A 22,409-nucleotide genomic window follows, 5' to 3' on the forward strand; every position below is an offset into this window, starting at 1 on the left:
GATGAGCTTGCAGCACTGCCTAGTTTGGAAGAAGTCAGCAATGCCATCAACCAACAGAAGAATAACAAAGTGGACCAGATGGGATCCCTGCTGAAATCTTTAAAGAGGGAGGACCTGAGCTGACACACCAACTCCACCAGCTCATAGAAAAAGTGTGGGTGACCGAGAAAATCCCAGCAGATTTCAAGGACGCCACCATCATCACCCTCTTCAAAAAAGGGGAAAGAACAGACTGCGGAAACTATCGAGGTATCTCCCTTCTAACCTCTGCTGGAAAAATCCTCGCAAGAATCCTTGCAAACCGCCTTCTGCCCCTCTCAGAAGACACCCTCCCAGAATCTCAGAATGGCTTCCGCCCCTCCAGAGGAACAGTGGACATGATCTTCACTGCACGACAGCTCCAAGAAAAATGCAGGGAACAAAACCAACCTCTGTACATGGCATTCATCGACCTCGCAAAGGCATTCGACACAGTGAATCGCAGCGCTCTCTGGACTATCCTCCACAAAATCGGGTGCCCTAACAAATTTGTGAACATCCTGCGGCTCCTCCATGATGACATGATGGCAACAGTCTTGGACAGCAGTGGCTCCCAAAGTGACCCATTTAAGGTAGAATCAGGTGTCAAACAGGGATGTGTTATTGCCCCAACTCTATTCTCCATCTTCATCGCTATGATACTTCACCTTGTTGACGGGAGGCTTCCCACCGGAGTGGAAATAATCTATCGGACAGATGGCAAGCTATTCAACCTCAGCAGACTGAAAGCCAAAACCAAGGTTACAACAACAGCTGTTATAGAACTCCAGTATGCTGATGACAATGTCGTCTGTGCGCATTCAGAAGAAGATCTACAAGCCACTCTAAACACCTTCGCAGAAGCATATGAGAAGCTCGGCCTGTCACTGAACATTGAGAAAACCAAGGTGCTGTTCCAGCAGTCACCAGCCCATCCCTCTCCAATGCCAGTAATACAGCTTAATGGCGTAACATTAGAAAATGTGGACCATTTCCGCTACCTTGGCAGCCACCTCTCCACCAAAGTCAACATCGACGCTGAAATACAACACCGACTGAGCTCTGCAAGTGCAGCATTTTCCAGAATGAAGCAGAGAGTGTTTGAGGACCGGGACATCCGTAGGGAGACCAAGGTGCTTGTCTATAAAGCTATTGTCCTCCCAACCCTGCTATATGCCTGTGAGACGTGGACTGTCTACAGACGTCACATGCAGCTCCTGGAACGTTTCCATCAGCGCTGCCTCCGGAAAATCCTGCAAATCTCCTGGGAAGACAAGCGGACAAACGTCAGTGTGCTGGAAGAAGCAAAGACCACCAGCATTGAAGCAATGGTCCTCCAACATCAACTCCGCTGGGCCGGCCACGTTGTCCGGATGCCTGACCACCGTCTCCCAAAGCAGTTGCTCTACTCCGAACTTAAGAACGGAAAACGGAATGTTGGTGGGCAGGAAAAGAGATTTAAAGATGGGCTCAAAGCCAACCTTAAAAACTCTGGCATAGACACTGAGAACTGGGAAGCCCTGGCCCTTGAGCGCTCCAGCTGGAGGTCAGCTGTGACCAGCAGTGCTGCAGAATTTGAGGAGGCACGAGTGGAGGGTGAAAGAGAGAAACGTGCCAGGAGGAAAGCGCGTCAAGCCAACCCCGACCGGGACCGCCTTCCACCTGGAAACCAATGCCCTCACTGCGGAAGAAGATGCAGAGCAAGAATAGGGCTCCACAGCCACATACGGACCCACAAGGAAATCCATAATGGAAGACCATCTTACTCGTCCAACGAGGGATCGCCTAAGTAAGTAAGTAAGTACTACCATATAAAATCCAGATTGTCTGTTTTGAACTGGATTATATTAGTCTACACTGTCATATAATCCAGTTCAAATCAGATAATCTGGATTTTATATTGCAGTGCAGATGGGGCCTTAGAAAGCTTTTAGAAAGCTTACTAGTTAGCACTACTTCAAAACTAGCATCCTCTCCTCCTCCTCCTCCCCCTTCTCTTCGTCATCTCCTCATCATCTTCTCCTTCTGCTCCTCCTCCTCCACCACCACCTTCTCCTCCTCCTCCTCCTCCTCCTTCATCTTCTTATGTTTACTTATATCCCACTTTTTCTCTCCCTAAAGGAGATTCAAAGTGGCTTACATTAAAAGCATTCCAATACAATACAATACAATACATTTACCACATTGGTAACAATTATAAAGGAACTTGGTAATTTCTTGTTCCTGAAAAATATTATAAATCATTACTTTCAGTTAATTAAAACAAATGACAAAATGTTATAAGCCACTGGACTGGTCAGAAAACATACTTTCCTGGCAACTGTCTTAATGTTGCATGAACACCCATATTTGAGCATGTGGCACACACATAAGGCAGAATATAAGATAAAACCATGTGATGTTCTTCTGTCACTATAAAAGTAACAAATCTATCATAGTTACACTTCGGAGTTAATAATAATAACAACAATAATAATACAATTTATTTATATCACTAGGGGACTCAGAGTGGCTTATGGCATTTTACATACATAGACAAGCATTCAATGCCTTTTACAATTATCAACAATGGGACACACAAACACAAACAAGGGCCAAGGCTTCTCCCTTTTTTATATCCAGCTTCTGGAGGAGATTCTCATCTCTGGCTCTGGGAGGTGCTTTTTTCCATTTTCAAGCTGGGGAGCCTGCGTTGTCATCTCCTGATTGTGCGGCTGGCAAGATTGCTCTTTGCCTTTTCCCACTTAAGTGGTACCTTTTTATCTACTCACACATTACATGTTTTTGAACAAGTTGGCAGGAACTGGAGTTGACAAATGGGAGCTCACCCTGTCTCGTGGATCAAATGGCCAACCTTCAGGTCAGGAGTTCAGCAGCTTAAGGGTTTAACCCATCACACCACTGTGACTCCTGTTAAGTTATTATCATAATGCATTTTGACTATACATTCATTAATGGGAAAAAAATTAAATAAAAAACCAGTTACTTTTGAGCTCTGTCTAGAGAAAAAAAATCCTTTCTATACATTCCTGAACCTATCATGGAAGCAGGAAACCATAGTTAATAGCAAACTTGACTGAAGTTTACGATTTCCTGGATGGCCAAACTAAAAGAATTCTTAGAAAGGTATCCTTTCTAGGAAGTTTCTTGATCCTCCAGAGCAACTTTATGGTAACTTCCAATGTAAGCATAGCACATCATTGCCTGATGGCCCTACTCGATTCCTGGAGAGTATGTATTTGTTGGACTTGGGTACTGGTCCCACAAGAACAGGATTGTACTGTGTTTGAAAAGTCATGTGGCTTCCTCTTCCTTGTCAGTTGTCAGTCAGTTATTCTGATTGATAATTTCTTCATTCCTTCAGTTTCTGTCAGAAGTGCTTTAAGAGACTTTTAAGGGCATTCATCTGAGTGTTCTCAATCTTTTGATTGCCCCTTAAATAATAGCTGCCATTTCTTTCTTTCCCCCCTCAGGTGCCCAACTTCAGTTTTATTTATCAAAAAGCCATTAGGATTTGCCATCAAGTGTATGAGGGGGCATGAGAGACTGCCGTCATGGCTTGATGCTGTGAAATAAATAGAGCTTTAAACTTTGTCTTCCAGGAATACAACCATTTCACTCTTCACAGTTGACGGCTGCATGGTATCTATCGATCCTACCATGCCAGCAAACTCAGAAAGGCAAGTATGTTTTCATGTAACTAATGAAAGCCCAGAGACATCATTGTGATTGCTGTACTTTTTGTGTTTATGTTTAGTTTGCATGCCAGGCATAAGAGAACATGCAGTGGGAGATAACAAAAAATCCTCATACTTGCGCAGTTCTAAAGATCCTTTCACATTTTAAAAACCATATTAAATCATGTGTAGTCATGTGCGACTGCAAGATGTAGTTGTGAGGAGCATTTGTCCGTCCCACTCTGCTGCTTCCTCCGGAACTTGACAGTTGTTTATAACTCCTAGGTTTCTTTAGACTTTTATTAGAAGAAGCAAAGCACAAAATTCTGCATGTTGCCGTTTTTGGAGAGACGGTTAACGTATAGTGTACGGTTTCTCTTTTCTCAAAGTTCTTCTTAATTTCCCCAGGCATCTTATGGTTCGCTTGGCTCCTGTCTTTTCTTCTCTCTGTGTGTGTCTTTCTCTCTCTCTCTCTCTCTTTCACACACACACACACACACATACACTGCAGTTGTTTATCCTACAAGTCATACTTTTCTTCCCTGGTTTTTGTTTGAGTTTAACCCGTTGGATCTCAAACATGGAAGCAGCTACTGGGCTTGATTAGAAACTGCAGGACTGCGTACTTTGTCAACACTGGTTAAATATATCGAAGAATTGGGAATAGGCACAGAAAGGGTAACTTTTTCTCTGAGTAATGCTTGAACACAACATTCTTCAAGCAATCCTTCTCACATCTTATATGCTGGTGACTTCATTTGAAAATACAAGTTATAATTCTTTTATCTTCTTTTGTCTCTAGGACTCCTTACAGAATAATACCAGTGGCTACTGAGCAACAAACAGGTAAACGTTTTCATCAGAAAGTGATTGGAACACATTTCTTGCATTTCTAAACAGGCAAATATTATTTTAATCAGAAGTGATTTTGTGCTTTTTTACATTTGTAAATGTGGAGTCATTTTTCATAATGGAAATATTACACTATGATGCCACTTTAAATGCTATGGAGTCCTGGGGTTTGTAGTTTGGGGAGCTACTAGAGCTCTCTGGATGAGAATTCTCAATGCCTCTCCCTACACTACAAATCACAGGATTCCATAGGATGGGAGCTATTTAAATGGATATTGAATAATGTATCACTAGAAATAAAACCAAAATAAATTAGGTGCTGTTAATTTAATGTGAGTAGATCAATAGGTACCGCTCCAGCATGAAGGTAACGGTGCTTCATGCAGACATGCCAGCCACATGACCTTGGAGGTATCTATGGACAACGCCAGCTCTTTGGCTTAGAAATGGAGATGAGCACCAACCCCCAGAGTCGGACACCGCTGGACTTAATGTCAGGGGAAAACCTTTACTTTTACTAAGTTAATAGATTATGAGACATTTTCATGCCTTTTGCAATGAATGATAAATGAGACTAACCACTTCATCACATGCATTAAATTCTACTGAGCCACCCACTTAAGAAATTGCAATCTACTGTGTTCATCACATGACATAGGTCTCAAGTGTAAGGTAGAGTTATCTTGGTGTTTTTAAAGTGTTTTAAAGGGTTATCTTTTCAGATGCTTTCTAAGCTGGTTGGCAAGTGGTGTTTTTGTAAATTATCTGCATGGAAGTGGGCAAAATGGCTAATTATGTCACGTGATGAATTCCCCCTGTTCTCTGCCTTAAAATGAAACAGTTATGCAATTTGTGGGAGGAGCTAAAATGCCCTTTTGAGAAAAAGCTGTGCTATTACCTGGTGGCACAGTGGATTAAACCCCTGTGCCGGCAGGACTGAAGACTGACAAGTCTCAGGTTCGAATCCGGGGAGAGGCGGATAAGCTCCCTCTATCAGCTCCAGCTCCTCATGCGGGGACATGAGAGAAGCCTCCCACAAGGATGATAAAAAAAATCAAATCATCCGGACGTCCCCTGGGCAACGTCCTTGCAGATGGCCAATTCTCTCACACCAGAAGCGACTTGCAGTTTCTCAAGTCGCTCCTGACAAGACAAAACAAAAACAAAAACCTTTTGATCAACTTTTGCTTAAGAAGAGAGAGAGGGACGGGAGGGATGGAGGATGGCTGACCTGGCGGCAGAAGGAAGGGGGGCCATTGGCTTCATCTCCTGGATATATATACCAAAACCCCCTGTGATAATCACCAGAAGCCATCGTGCATCATGAAGACAGCCAGTGGCCCCTTCAGGGTGAATCCGAGGTCTTTGTCTAGACAAACCCCTGTTCTCAAAGGATTCATAACACAATCACAAAAGTTAGTAACCCAAGAAAACAAAAAAAGTTGGTGTTCACAGGCAGTTTCTACTTCAGAGGCAATTACACTGCAGTCATGCTTTCTGCACAACTGACAAAATACAAGGGGAGAAAATGGATAATGTCAAATGCAAATTAATGCTACTGCAATGAAGAAAATCAATTTTTAAAAAAGTCTTGAATACCAGCAGTACTGACAAGGATGGGGAACTAGGGGTCTGCAAAATGTGGGTGGGTTATATCCCATTATTCCTGACCACTGGCTGTGCATGCTGGGGCAGCTGTTGGAGTTCCAAAACATCTGGAAGAGCAGAAGCACCTCATCCTGGCTCCAGAGTAACCCCTTTTCACATTATTCTTTACTTTTGTTTTGAATATGGCTATCGTTACTTGTTTTTCTTTCCATTATTCTTTGCTTTCCCATTTCTAAATATCAGATGATGTCCCATTTTACACTGTACACTTTTACTGCTTGTATGACACTTGAACTGCCATGACGGAATCCAACTGAACCTTGAGATCTGCACTTTGATGAATTATTAGAACTCTTCAGCTGATCAGTCTGAACACCCCAGCAAATAATCCCATGCTCCCATTGACTGTAGCCAAAGTAGTTAAAGCAGTGGCATTACTAGCGAGTGCTAGGGGATGCAGGTTGCACTAAACAACACTATCATAGAAGATTAAACCAAAATGACGGTCTGTAGTTTTTTTAGCAGTGATTTACCAGAATTTTTAAATAAGGAAAAATCCATGTAGTTGAATATAACCAACAAAAACATTTTTCATAAGCTCAGTTTATATATACTATATCAATATAGTAGTAATAGTAAACTTTATTATGATCGATGACCAGATCATAACAGGGGACCCAATATATATCAATATATTCACAAGGCTGAAATTCTGCGCTAATTTATTTTTTGAATCTTGTAATGCGCATGCACTCCCGTTAGGGTTGTCATTATTACTCAGTTACAATGATGATGATGATGATGATGATGATGATGATGATGATGATGATGATGCCTGACAAAGTTTAGGAACACGATACATCATGATTGTGGAAAAGAAAAAAGTCTGGATTATTGATGTCGCCATTCCAGGTGATAGTCGCATTGAGGAAAAACAACAGGAAAAATTCAGCCGCTATCAAGACCTCAAAATTGAACTGCAAAGACTCTGGCATAAACCAATACAGGTGGTCCCAGTGGTCACTGGCGCACTGGGTGCCGTGCCAAAAGATCTCAGCTGGCATTTGAAAACAATAAACATTGACAAAATCACAATCTGTCAACTGCAAAAAGCCACCTTACTTGGATCTGCGCACATCATTCGAAAATACATCACATAGTCCTAGATGCTTGGGAAGTGTTTGACTTGTGATTTTGTGATACGAAATCCAGCACATAAATCTTGTTTGCTGTGACACACTGTGCTTTTGTGTCAGTAAAATAATAATGATAATAATAATAATAATAATAATAATACACTTTATTTATATTCCACTTTATCTCTCCAGAGGAGCCTGTTCTCCATAGATTTTCTCCAATTCTTGCTGGCATGCCTGCATGGTGAGCCCTTTTACCTCCCTGCCGAGGCAGTACCTATTGATCTACTCACATTACATACTTTCAAACTGCTAGATAGGCAGAAGCTAGGCTGACAGCTGGAGATCACCCGAACTCACGGCTTTCAACTGCTAACCCTCCGGTCAGCAGATTTCCTGCAGCTAGCGGTTTTAACCACTGCGCTATTGAAATTACATGGTTTTGTTTGCATGCACTTTTTCATAGCCACCGATTTTGTCAAATGTTCTGATATTTTAACTACGATATTGTGATATTGTCTGGTACGGGAGGAGATTCATGGGGATGACATCCACCTTAGTGACAGTACTGAATTAAAATAGCACTGGAGCAATGTTTTTTAAAGGCAAGCAAATAAAAACCTGCCCCAAATAGAGGAACCTCTATTGTGGGGTGGAAACAGTGAAGGAGGAAACAGTGTGATTCTTGTATTCTATAATGCAGTGGTTCAGAACCTTTTTTTTTTTTGGTCACTTGACCAGGGCCCATTTTGACCAGGGACCACATTGACCAGGGCTCACTTTGACCAGGGCCCACTTTGACCAGGGACCACTTTGAATAGGGCCTACTTGACCAGGGACCACTTTAACCAGGGACCACTTTGATCAGGGGCCACTTTGACCAGGGACCACATTGATCAGGGGCCACTCTCCAACATTAGTACCAAAAGGGGTGGGGTTGGTCAACTCTGTGGAAAGGAGTGGAAATAAAATAAATAAAATAACAGGATTTTTGTTCTCGCAGCCCACTGCTGGGCCACAGCCCACAGTTTAAGAACTACTGCTGTAATGGAATTGGGATAAGACATCAAAGCATTAATCACTGCGGTTTTGCAGAGCACTGGCCTCTAGTAATAACTTGCCAATTCACAACACAGCTTCCGCATTCAAGCTGGAAGTGTCCTGGGACTCCAGCTTCCCACTGTGAAATCCGTGTCCTTCTGGCTTATGTGTAAAGTTATAGAGCAACTAACAGAAAACAAACAAGGCAGCAACAGACCTCTGGACAGATAACTAGGGAATGTTGAATGAGCAGAAACTGAGGCTGCTGTACTACTAGGAGGCTTATGTGAGACACATAGAGAACATGGATCCTGATGGATATGCCAATTTATTGTGGTGATTATAAGCAGGATTTCAAAGAACTCTCACAGAGCTGGTTTAATAATTCAATATATGACCTATCTCGGTCAATTTTTCAAGCAGAAAACAAGACAAAATTGCCCAATTACATTCAGACAGAATACATTTCTCCTAGAAAGGAGGATTTTTCTGACCAGCTGTCTCCCCACAAGAAAGGTTTTTTCTTGTATTGGGTCAGCTAATGTGAGCCTTTTTGGCAACTATGCCAGAAAAAGTGGGGAGGATTCCAAAAATACTTTCATTATCTCTGCGCTCCTTGGTCTTTGGAGTAAGGCCCTGAATTTCAGCCTGAATCAAGTGAAGCAGTTATAAGTGGCTATACAAATGAAAAACGGTGTGCTTAGCAGCATGGGATGATGCTTTCGTTCTTGAGTCTTGAGCTTGCCTACAATATATAGTCTGCTGCTGCATTTGAATTAGTATGTTTGTATCTGTAAGACAAATGTTCTTCTGGTTTATATTAGCGAAGAAGGTCACCATCACCTGGTTTGGAAGTTTAATTTGTTCAGGGAGTAATGTTCAACTATATTATAAATCAAGCATTATTTCCAACAGAAACAGGACTCAACAGGCAGCCAGACCAGTGGGGAAGTGGTAGATTTTGATTTTCCAGAGGGACTTCAGCTAACCAAATCCCTCACTTTGAACCATTCTGGCTAGTGTTTCTGGGAACAGAAATCTAAAGTGACTGGAGGACAAAACACCCTTCAAGTCAAAATGTAGACAACTATGTTGACCTATGGAATTTTTAATTAGTGGAGACACCTTTTCCCCGTGATAACTCTTTCAGAAGTGAATTTCCCTTCTGAGGGGTAGATTTCTCTCACTTCCTGTTGTCTCACCTCTGTTCCTAACTATGAGTCATTTGTAGAAATTACACTGCTTAGCCGGTATTGCACCACCTGACATCCGCCGGGAAGTAGCAGCCAATAGTGAAAGGACCAAGGCAGAGACATCTCCAGCTCATCCCCTGTTTGGGTATCAGCCAGCACGTCAACAACTTAAATCAAGACACAGTTTTCTTAGATCTACAGAGACACTCGCTGGAACACCCCAGCAAGCGAGAGTCCAAAAGTGGCAGGCCCAAACCCAGCACCTCAATTCATGGGTGATACCAGATGAGAGACTCCCCCCTGGGCAATCAGAAGACTGGGCGACTTGGAAGGTTTAGTTACAAAAATAATAATTACATTTCCTAATAATAAAGAACGGATACTCTATAAAACCATCTCTTCTAGGGTTTCAAAGAGAGCAGGCATGTAGCCGGGGGGGGGGGGGCTATAGGGGCTTCAGCCCCCCCCCCCCCAAATTCTCATGGTGGTCAGCGAGAAGGCCTTACTAGTACATTATTTAAACTGTTATGTTTATTCATATAATGATCTGATCACCATTCTCAATATATCCCATATGTATGGGGGTATTGGGGTAACGATACAAAAGGTTTGCTAGGGTAGACCCCCTTTCACCCAGACTCACCCCCCCCTCCCCCGAATCAAAATCCTGGCTACGGGCCTGAAAGAGAGGGGGGGAAATCCAAACACATATCTCTCTTGACACACAAGCAGAAAGAGAACTCAATACACACAACATACACTTAGATGCAAAAGTAGAAGTCAAAAATAAAGGCTTGCAGTAGAAAAATACCCATTCGTCAGCATCATTGTCTTCTCCAAGCCAAAGTACTTCATCTGTGCCTCTAATATCCTTCCCTCCAAAGAGAAGTCAGGCTTTATTTCCTGAAGTATGGACTGGTTGGATTTTCTCATGGTCTAACACACTCTCAAAATTTTCCTCCAGCACCACAGTTCAAAAACATCTATCTTCCTTCGCTCAGCCTTCCTTATGGTCCAGATCTCACATCCGTAGGCTACTACAGGGAATACCATTGCCTTAACTATGTGGATCTTCGTTCCCAGTGTGATGTCTCTACTCTTCGCTATTTTATCGAGATTGGTCATTGCTCTCCTCCCAAGAAGTAAGCATCTTCTGATTTCCTGGCTGCAGTCTGCGTCTGCAGTAATCTTTGTACCTAGAAATACAAAGTCTGTCACTGCCTCCACTTTTTCACCTTCTATTTGCCAATTATCAATCAGTCTGGTTCCCAGAATCTTTGTTTTTTTATGTTTAGCTGCAACCCAGCTTTTGCACTTTCTTCTTTCACCTTGATTAGAAGGCTCCTCAGTTCCTCCTCGCTTTCAGCCATCAAAGTGGCATCATCTGCGTATCTAAGGTTATTAATGTTTCTTCCAGCAATGTTGCATTCATTAAACCTTGCACATCACATGATTTTTATTTATTTACTTACTTATTTATTATTTTCAGCACTTCTACCCTGCCCTTCTCAGCCTGATGTGTTCTGCATACAAGTTGAATAGGTTGGCCGAGAGTATACAACCCTGTCGTACACCTTTCCCAATCTTGAACCAGTCTGTTGTTCCATGGTCAGTTCTTACCTTCAAGTAGTTTCTGACTTATGGCCACTCTAAGGTGAACCTATCATGAGATTTTCTGAAGCTGAACGTTTGTGACTCACCCAAGGTCGTATTGTGGTTTTCTTGATTGAGTAGGAAATTGAACCCTGGTCTCCAAATTTGTAGTCCAATGCTCAAATCACCACACCATGCTAGCTTTCCTATTTTTTTCAGGTATACTAGGGACAGGTCATAAGAGTACATTCTTGAATGGAAAGTTCCCTTCCAATTAATTTGGGAACAATATCTCAAGTCAGGGAGGAGTCTAGGGCAGTGACAAATAATATAATTGCCCTTGCCAATAAAAGTTACAGGATCAACCCTGTGAGCCCTGGCTGCACTACACACTGAGCCAAGCTGTCCTGGTTGAGCAAATGTTCTTTAGTGTTAGGCCCTTAATCTTAATAGACTTCACGTTGATCACTGAGAATCCGTGAACACCAAATCCAGACAAATCCAGTTGTTTGTAACTGTTGCAGACATTTGTCAATGCCTTGACAAAAGTCTCACTGATAACTGTGAAATGAATGTCCAGACCACCCAGCTGCACAAACTTTTATTGGACACTGGATTTTAAATATATACGTATTTAAAAGTGTTTTAATTGCATGGTTGGGACTGGGATCTCCAGTTCTTGGGGCAGCCAGCGCAACAATGTGTGCACATGCTGTTCTCACAGCACATATGTGCCAATATTAAAAGCTGAGACACGGCTCTTGGGAAACAGATGAGCTTTTCCCTACATGGATGAGATACTAGATGAAGTCCCAGGAAATGTACCCAAGAACTACTTGGGATGGATTCAAAGGACTCTTGCTGTGCACTTCAGTTCTCTGAGGGCTTTTGAAGATTCCAGTGTTCACACAAATTTGTTTTTGCAAGGAAGTTCATAGAAAGTTTATGGTAAGCAGTATGGCTGAGCCAGGGCACGCAAGGGAATGTTTTCATTAGAAGGGATAATGGTGTCATCTATTCACCCCCACAGGTTTCCCAGTTCATTCTGAATTTAGTAGTTCATGTAGTAGCAGGGTGAATTTTCCCAGCACATATGTACGGTTGCAAGCTGTGTCTATTGCAATGCAAATCATTTTGAAGTTCTTTCTGAATTCAGATTTTTTTTTTCATGTCAGAAGCAACTTGAGAAACTGCAAGTCGCTTCTTGTGCAAGAGACTTGGCAGTCTGCAGAGACATTGTGTTACTATCCTGTGGGAGGCTTCTCTCATGTCCCGGCATGGGAAACTGGAACTGACAGACGGGAGCTCACCCTGTCTTTCGGATTCAAACCACTGACCTTCAGGTCAGCAGTTCAGCCAGTACAAGGGTTTAACCCATTATGCTACCACGGCTCATATTTAGAATAAGGAAGACCTGTTAGCTTTACAAAGACCTACTATAGAACTGACAGAATTTGTTCTTTTCAATATAGATTAATATAGTTTATTTATTTATTTATTTATTTATTTATTTCAAGCATTTATATCCCGTCCTTTTCACCTCTGAAGAGGGACTCAGGATGGCTTACAACAGGCAGCCATTAGATGCCAACACAATATATTAAAAATAATAATTACAATTAACACAGTTAAAACAGTTATAAATATTCATTAAAATATTTCACTGGTTCAAATCGTAATCCAGATGAATCCATTGTGGTCCACTAAAAACATTCTCTTCCCAGTTGACCAGTCTATTATTCAAACGCTTGATCCCACAGCCAGGATTTGAGGGTTTTTTTTCTGAAAGGTCAAGAGGGAGGGGACAGATCTAATCTCATTAGGGAGGGAGTTCCACAGCCAAGGTGCCACCACAGAGAAGACCCTGTCTCTCGTCCCCACCAGTCGCATCTGTGAAGGAGGTGGGACTGAGAGCAGGGCCTCCCCAGATGATCTTGACATCCTTGGTAGTTTGTAGAGGGAGATATGTTTGGACAAGTAAACTGTCCAAACATAGTTGCCAGCATTTTTAGTTCTATGTAAATTATCATTATAAGTATACATTTCTAGATTTACCACCAGATTCCGGCTTATGTTTTATTTACAAATATCCAGACCTAACCTTGAGCAGAATTTCACAGCTTAAAGACCACAGTGGAGACCCTCAGATATTCAAGAATTTCATCTTCACTTATTTTCCATCTGGACCTCATCTTCCAAAACTTTAGCTGCTTGCATTTACACAGACTCAGCTGAAAGATAGCATCTCTTGAGAAAAGATCAGGAAGAGGTTAAGCAGAAGGAAAGACATACTGGCATCTAGAAGGAGCTACTGTTTACTTCATTTTTTGTTATAGCTAAACTCTTTAACAGAGATGAAAGAAGAGACTGTATCTTACTACCATTAAGATAAACTTTAGCACCCCAACTAGTTCAATTATTTTGACTAATCTCTCTTACAATCAGGAATTAAAAAACTGGAAAACACTCCAAGAGAACATCCAAACCAATTCCAGGGGCATTGTTTAGGAGGACTCATAGTTTTTATAACATCTTGATATTGCAATAGCTTTAAAAAGCTGTGTTTATATCTGTAGTCTGATGTATAGCCCTTGATATCTGACAGTTTGGTTCCCTCTGTGGATACCAAACTTTGTGGATGCTCGAGTTCCATTATAGTGTATGCAATGGTGTAGTGTATGCATTGAAGCCCCCAGTGAGCTGCTGAACTTGCTAACCGAAAGGTCGCAGGTTCAAATCAGGGGAGCGGGGGGAGCTCCCGCTCTTCACTCCAGCTTCAGCCAACCTAGCAGTTCGAAAACATGCAAATACATATCAATAGGTACCGCTCTGGCAGGAAGGTAATGGCGCTCCATGCAGTCATGTTGGCCACATAACATTGGAGGTATCTACGGACAACGCCGGAATCTCAATTTCTTCAGCTTAGAAATGGAGATGAGTACCAACCCCCAGAGTCGGACATGACTGGACTTAATGTGAGGGGAAAACCTTTACCTTTACCTATGGTGTAGTAAAACAGTGTCCCTCAAATATTGCTTTGGGAATTTTCTGAATATTTTCAAGGCATGGATGTTGGAATCCATAGATACAAAATCTAAAGATACAGAAGAACAACAATATATCTACGTTACATGGTGGCATCCAGCATTGTTTATGGAACTTGCTGAGGCATGTATTTATTAAGAGGAAAGTAAGCTGACCTCATTCAGCCTCTTGAGAAGAAGGCCAGAGAAGCTGCTTGGCTCCCCCACTGCAGGTGTTGCATCTACAGCATGAGATTCTGTTGAATGCCATACATTCTTCTGAGAAAAGCTCCCGTTGACATCAGACTAGAGACCTTGCTGACAGCCCTGCAGGCAAAATAAAGTCTACCCACAAGGCAGCCACAAGGAAACTCTGGAATTCACCCTGCAGCTGTAACCTATTGGATGTAGTTGCTACATTTTACTCAGGAATGCTGAAGGGAGGAAGATTCCCATGTGTAAATAAGCTTTGAACCTGCTCCACTGTTGCTTCAGAAAGTATTACAGACTTCTTGTTGTATGCCTTCAAGTCATTTCTGAATTAAGGCAATCCCAAGAAACTATCATGGAGTTTTCTTGGCACAATATGTACAGAGAGGAGATGCTATTGCCTTTCCCTGAGGCTGAGAGAGTGTAAGTTGGCCAAGGTCATGATGGCTAAGTAGGGATTCAAACCCTTGTCTCCAAACCAGTAGACCACACAGTATAGAATTATATACTTCAATCCAAGAAAATATGAAGAAAAAAACTGGTACCCTCCCCCCCCCCCCCCCACACACACACAAGATAGTAAAGGTTTCCCCTGACATTAAGTCTAGTTGAGTCCAATTCTGGGGGGTGGTTCTCATCTCCATTCTTGAGCATTGTCCAAAGATGCCTCCAAGGTCATGTGGTCAGCATTACTGCATGGAGTGCTGTTACCTTCCCGCCAAGGCAGTACCTATTGATCTACTCACATTTGCATTTTTTCCAACTGCTAGGTTGGCAGAAGCTGGGTCTAACAGCAGTAGCTCACCCCGTCCTGCAGATTAGAACTGCCGACTTTCCAATCAGCAAGTTCTGCAGCTTAGTGGTTTAACTCACTGTGCCACTGGGGTCCATAGATAGTGAAATACATTTTAGGTACACAACTCAGGCATGAATATGCGGGGAAACATTTCAACTGCAAGTCATATGAAATTATTTTTTCCTGGACAGCTGACAATCTCTCAGACCACAGTATTGCACTATGGCTTTCTTCTGTAAAAGGATATTCCCGCACTACATGTCGTCTCTACACCAGGGATCACGTAACAGCATCCCTTCCTGCCCTCCGGAGCAGTGATTTGCACACGATCTTTGCTGGTCATAAATCTTTGCTGAACTCTGAGGTTATATAAACATCCATCTTCCGTCTCACTGGGCTACAGATGGCGATGATACTGACTCCTAAGACGGCAGTCTGGAAAAGTACTGCTTACTGTCAGAGAACTGTTCCACTACATGAACTAAATCATGTTGCAAATAATTGTCATCCCCCACCCCAAATAAATATTTCCATCATTATGGGGAGAGGGGGAGGCCCTGTGGCCCTCCCAGGCTGGGTTGCTGCAACGTGCTCTATGCAGAGCGATTCTCAGAAAGGATCTGGAAACTTCCATTGATTCAGAATGAAGCCAACAGTCTTTTGAGATTATACCTCACCTTTGGCTTAATTACAGTCCCAGGAGAAGCCCCATTCAATTGTTCAAACGCTGTTTGCAAAGAGGGAGAGTGGGCATGAGCTTCACTCCTCCATCCCCATTTTCAGAATATTAATTCCCTTCTCAGGGTCCTTCCACACAGCTGTATAAAATCCACATTGAACTGGATTATGTGGCAGTGTGGACTCAGATATTCCAGTTCAAAGCAGATATTGTAGATTTTTGTGTGTGTGTCAGGAGCGACTTGAGAAACTGCAAGTCACTTCTAGTTTGAGAGAATTGGCTGTCTGCAAGGACATAGCTCAGGGGATGCCCCGATGTTTTGATATTTTATCATCCTTGTGGGAGGCTTCTCTCATGTCCCCACATGAGGAGCTGGAGCTAACAGAAGGAGCTTATCCACGCTCTCCCCGGATTTGAACCTGCGACCTGTCAGTCTTCAATTCTGCTGGCACAAGGGTTTAACTCACTGCATCACCCAAATTATCTACCTTGATATTCTGTGTTATATGGCTGTGTGGAAGGGCCCTCATGCTCTCTGGCTTCTTTCAACATGAAATAGATTTCTGATTTTCAAATTAATAAACCAGCTTTCATTGAGATTAATTCCCACAATAAAGTGGCTGTCTGGATGTGCCTTGAGGGACAGGTCTCTGGTGGTGTCATTAAGGACATCATCACATTGAGGTCAAACTTGTAGGCAACAGTGACTGGATTCACCATGGATCATGGCAAATCCGGTGGGGAGAGTGGGGAACCTATTGCCCTTACCTCATCCCATGAAGTGAGGTCAAACTGTCATAGGATGGGTAATAAAACCCAGCCCGTGTGATGAAGTTTTAGATGATGCATCAATCACCAACCACATTTGGTCACAGCTTGTCATTCAAACACACACAAACATATTTTCTGGCATAGCCATGATAGCAATATAGGGGGAAAAATCCAAAAACCATCGAAAAGCAATACTTTTATTGATGAACAAAAATGCACAAAACATATAACAAAAGCTTTCTAAGCTTCACTGGTTTCTTCATCAGGCAAAGCTGTCTTTAAAAAAAAAACAAGAGAACAAAAGAAATATGACAATGGAGTGTTGTGTGGTTCCCAGGCTGTTTGGCCATGTTCTAGCAGCACTTTCTCCTGATGTTTCACCTGCATCTAGGGCTGCATCTTCAGAGATTCCACAGGTGCAAGCAAAATATCGGGAGAAAATGCTGCTCAAACATGGCCATACAGCCCAGAAACCACACGACACCCTAGTGATTCCAGCCATGAAAGCTTTTTATAATGCAAATGTGACAATGCTGAGCTCACAGGTCAACAGATGTTGTTTCTATTGTTGTTGTTGTTGTAGGGACTGATCTATAGGGATCTCAATGCAGGCAGAGACTGCTCTCCTCATGGGCCATGTGTGGCTTGAGGCAAAGGGCAGTAAAATTTAATTCAATTAGCAGAGAAGTCTCTCTCTCTCACACGCACACAGAGTTTTTATTTGTTCCCTGATCAAAATGAAATGAGACTATTTATAGCCCGAAAAAACCTACAACAACCCAAATGAGACTATTCTTTTTTCACTGAGTTATGGAAATGGATCAGCCTACTTTCTTCTAGAGAGCCAGTGTGGTAAAGGGATTTGGCCCCAGAAAATCCTGTGATACGTTCGATGTAGGGTTGCCATCAGCCAGAAATGACTTGAGGGCACACAACAATAGTTTAAATCCAACCAGAAAATAGAAGCAAAGCAGAGCAGAGGGTGAGGTCTGGCATCACAATAAATACATAGACCCCCCCCCCCCCAGGAGAGTCTTTGAAAGTTATAGGGATAAATCATTTCACCAGCAAATGCATATTGTAGCCAGCTGTTGATATACTAACTGAGATGGAGACTTGCAAACACACCCCTTTCTGTTAAACCTTTTACATTGGAAAATCTGAACATCTCTTGTCCAAAAACTGGAGACTTGGGGACAGAGATGTGACAGCCTCTAGGTACAATTCAACATAGGGCAGAAACAACTTGGAAAGCAATAGTCACTGTGCCGTAAGAGAAACAGTACATTTGTGGGTTGTTGTAGGTTTATTCGGGCTATATGGCCATGTTCTAGAAACATTCTCTCCTTATGTTTCGCCTGCATCTATGGCAAGCACCCTCAAAGGTTGTGAAGTTAGAACTCACAGTCTATGAAGATGCTTGCCATAGATGTAGGCAAAACGTCAGGAGATAATGCTTCTAGAACATGACCATATAGCCCAAAAAACCTACAACAACCCAGTGATTCCAGCCATGAAAGCCTTTGACAATACACAGTACATTTGTGATTTGGTGTTAAACCACAAATTGTATATTTACCAATTATTTTGTAAAATGTATACAAATGTCGTTACAAATTTGCTGTTAAAGCACAGGATACTTCCCAGCTAGAATGTAGCAGGCTGTTTGACCTTCCTTGTTATGCCATCAGATGGAGAACATTTCGCTTCCTAAATTTACACTATTTTTTGTGTACAGCTGTTAAAGACCTACCAGGGAAAGGAAAACTGCCAACAGCTATCAATCAATCCTTAGAGAGATTGTGAAAGAGAGCAATAATGACTGCAGAAAATTGTGAGGATTCTAAGAAAGCGTTGTTGTATTAACTAAGTAGTCAAATACATTGGAGAAGGCTGCTCCCATTTCACAGATAATGGTGTGAGACATTCAGTAAATGAGTTTTCTGGGCTGTATGGCCATGTTCCAGAAGTATTCTCTCCTGACGTTTCACCCACATGCTTGATGGCAGATATCCTCAGAGGTTGTGAGGTCAGTTGGAAACTAGGCAAGTGGGAGAAAGAACTCTTGTCTGCTTGAGGCAAGTATAAATGTTGTAAATGGACACCTTGATTAGCACTTAATGGCCTTGCAGCTTCAAAGCCTGGCTGCTTCCTGCCTGGGGAAATCCTTTGTTGGGAGGTAATTAGCTGGCCTTCAGTGTTTCCTGACTGGGGCCCTGTAGAGAAATGTTTATTATAAAGTGTTTATTATAATGTGTTAATATCTGTATTTGTGTTTTACATTGGTTGCCTAGCTGTGAGAGATAGGTTGCCATGGAGACAAGGCAGAAGAGGAGGTGGGAGGAGCTTAAAGAGAAAAAGGTTTGAAAGTGACAGTTAGTTTCAGTCAGGAGGAAGAGACCCTGAGAAGAGGAGCAGAGTCAGATAAGGACTCTGAGATAGTAGCAGAGTCAGGAAGGGACTCTGAGAAGTGAAGCAGTGTAGACTCAGTTAATTTGTAGTGTTTGTGAATATTTCTTCAGCAAGGGAGCTGAAGGGAAAAACTCTGTTAGATTGCTTGAGTTAAAAAGAATCTAACATAGGCGTTTTAGGATCGCCAGTAGTGGAAGACTGGAGATCAGTGGTTTGATCCGGTATAGGACAAACAGTGAGAATATTCACAACAGGGAACACTGAAATAATAAAGCGCTTCACTGTAGAAGGAGTTTATAAGATTGTAACATCAAAAGCCTGAATGTATCTCAACCAAGCCATATTGTAACCATCAAGCATATGCCAAGTTCAACATCTTCATATTGCAACAATACGCTTTGTTTAACAATAAACTTGTTCTCTTTGTTATTTTAAAACTGCCTCATCTCCATTGATTTTACGTTCGGTGCATTCCACTCTACCAAAGTTACCTCACAACGCAAACAGAGACTAAACAGAGACTTTAAGACCAGTGTCTCTATACATATTGGTGGCAGGTTTAATTTAGCAGTCTCGGAACTTCCTTACAGTTATTGGTGGCATTAATACTTCTTCGCAGGCCCATTCCACACAGCTGTATAAAATACCACATTATTTGCTTTGAACTGGGTTATATGGCAGTGTGGACTCAGATAACCCAGTTCAAAGCAGATATTGTGGATTATCTGCCTTGATATTCTGGGTTATATGGCTGTGTGGAAGGGCCCTGGGATTCCCCTGGTTTTGTTTTGTTTGGGAGGTAGTGTTGTTCTTTATTTACTGCTCTGATTTTAGAGTTTTTTTCATTCTGGTAGCCAGATTTTTTTTCATTTTCATGGGTTCCTCCTTTCTGTTGGAATTGTCCACATGCTACTTGTCAGTTTCAGTGGTTTCTCTGTGTAGTCTGGCATGGTGGTTGTTAGTGTGGTCCAGCTAGTCTGTGTTCTCAAATAATATGATGTGTCCAAGTTGGTTCATCTAGTGATCTGCTATGGCTGACTTCTTTGGTTGAGTTAATCTTCAGTGCCTTTCGTGTTCCTTGATTTGTGTTTGGGCGCTGCAAGGCTATTCAATGCTCATCGAGTTGGCCAATTGCAACATCCACGCTTGCCTCAAACAGACAAGAGTTCTTTCTTCCACTCTGGACATTCCACAGATGTATAAACCTCACTTGCCTGGTTTCCAACAGACCACAACCTCTGAGAATTTTTTTTCATGTCAGGAGCGACTTGAGAAACTGCAAGTCGCTTCTGGTGTGAGAGAATTGGCTGTCTGCTAGGACGTTGCCCAGAGGATGCCCTGATGTTTTTACCATCCTTGTGGGAGGCTTCTCTCATGACCCTGCATGGGGGGCTGGAGCTGACAGAGGGAGCTCATCCGCACTCTGTTTCCAACAGACCTCACAACCTCTGAGGATGCCTGCCATGGATATGGGCAAAATGTCAGGAGAGAATACTTCTGGAACATGGCCATACAGCCCGAAAAACTCACAGCAACCCAGTGATTCCGGCCATGAAAGCCTTTGATAACACATTCAGTAAATGGTTAATGGCACTGTTGGGAAAAGGGACCTTTGTCTCTTTAAGACAAGAGGAACTGCTGGTCATATATCTTTACTGTGCGGTGGGGTTATAAAAACATACGTCTTTGTTCTTTTATTACATCTATAAACATCAGGCTGCAGTTGATTGTTCCATGGATTAGAATGTCCTGGTACTTTAAGTGAGTTTTGACACTGAAGGGAAGAGAAAGTAGAACATCTAGGGGAGGTCCTTCCCCCCTTTCTCCTTTTTTTTTTTTAAACTGGATTGTTTTTATAGGACCTTGTCACTCTCATGTAAGCTTTAACCTAAGTTGCGAACAGCAATGAATCTTGGAAACACCGGGAACAGAATTTATTCCTGCTTGGCCCTTGTATAAGATTTTGTGGCTTGTGTAAGGTAAGCGGAAATAAATCTTTCCTGCTGTTTTCAATTGAAAGTCTTGTTTGTTTGGGTAGTTAAACAATTCTGATTTCCGGGGGGTTTTTTTGAGGGGGGGCTGGGGGCTAGGATGCATCTGACTCAAACGAACCTTTGTGTTTCCCATTTTGTTTGCTGTTGATAAAAAATGAAACAAAGTAGATAAACAGTAATGTTACACTGGATGAGTCTGTACTTTTGAAATCACTCGTAGGTTATAATAGTGAAAGGCAAACAATAAAATGAAATGGCAATGATATGCCTTATTATGTACCCCAGAAAAAATAGGTTGGGTATAATGAATGGTTTACAGAGCATCTGGAATACATCTGGAAGGGATTAATGCTTGTACAATCTGCATATCAATCTCACAAATATCAGCTTAGTATTATTTTTCTTACATCAAGACTAGATGGCATTAAGAATAGATATCAAAACTGTAACGAGAGCGCATAATTAAACTTTAATCACTTATGAAAAAGTGCAATATTTGTTTTTTAAACATTCCCTCACTGTTTACTGATACATAAAGCTGTTAAAATTATATACATATGTTTTAATGGCTAAAGTATTTGCTGGCATTCAGTTCCTTAGTATACTGTCACTTTTGCATCAGACCGCTGTAGTCTGACTCTTAATGTATTAAAAGCTACTTAAATAATTTCTGTTGTGTTATTTTTTAAGCAAAATAGCCATTGTAATTATTAATAGGATGTGGTTACACTTCAGAATTTCTGCAATTTTTCTCTACCCATCTTACTTTGTAAGCTCTGCAAGACACTTGACATGGTAGGAGACAAGATGATACGAACTTATGGACTCATTCAGCAGAAGCGAGTTGGTGGCTGAATGGGTTAAACCCTTGTACCAGCTGAACTGCTGACCTGAAGGTTGGTGGTTCGAATCCGGAGATGGGGTGAGCTTCCGTCTGTCAGCCCCAAGTTCCCATGCAGGGACATGAGAGAAGCCTACCACAGGATGATAACACATCCAGGCATCCCCTGGGCAACGTCTTTGCAGATGGCCAATTTTCTCACACCAGAAGTGACTTGCAGTTTCACAAGTCACTTCTGACACAATAAAAAAATATTCTGAATTCAGAAAGCACTTCAAAAATGATTTGCATTGCAATAGACACAGCTTGTAACACATCCAGGCATTCCCTGGGCAATGTCTTTGCAGCCAGCCAATTCTCTCATTCCAGAACCAACTTGCAGTATATTCTTAATTCGCTTCTAGCATGATAAAAGGTATTATTTTATTAAATATATCATCTATGCCTGGTTTAATTTTGTACATGCAAAGATGTACAGTGGGGCCTTGGTGTATCTACTAGGATTCGTTCCAGAACTCCTATGGGTACCAAAATCCCTAGTCCCATTATCTACAATATAATAATA

At 42.0% G+C, this 22,409-nt stretch overlaps 1 protein-coding gene across 3 annotated transcripts in view; it reads left to right on the forward strand.

Annotated features, from left to right (window-relative positions):
* Nucleotides 1-22,409, forward strand: part of PDE9A (phosphodiesterase 9A) — a 107,208-nt gene that overhangs the window by 23,932 nt on the left and 60,867 nt on the right. For 2 of the 3 annotated variants that reach the window (XM_060770274.2, XM_060770275.2), the window contains exons 3-4: nt 3,621-3,698; nt 4,498-4,541. In XM_060770274.2, the coding sequence (XP_060626257.2) occupies nt 3,621-3,698; nt 4,498-4,541 (122 nt within the window). Of the gene's footprint in view, nt 1-3,620; nt 3,699-4,497; nt 4,542-20,718; nt 20,989-22,409 lie in introns of those variants that run through there. The other variant, XM_060770276.2, reaches the window with a different exon arrangement.

This window comes from Anolis sagrei, chromosome 3, assembly GCF_037176765.1.
Source record: "Anolis sagrei isolate rAnoSag1 chromosome 3, rAnoSag1.mat, whole genome shotgun sequence".
In the NCBI taxonomy this organism is placed as follows: Eukaryota; Metazoa; Chordata; class Lepidosauria; order Squamata; family Dactyloidae; genus Anolis; species Anolis sagrei.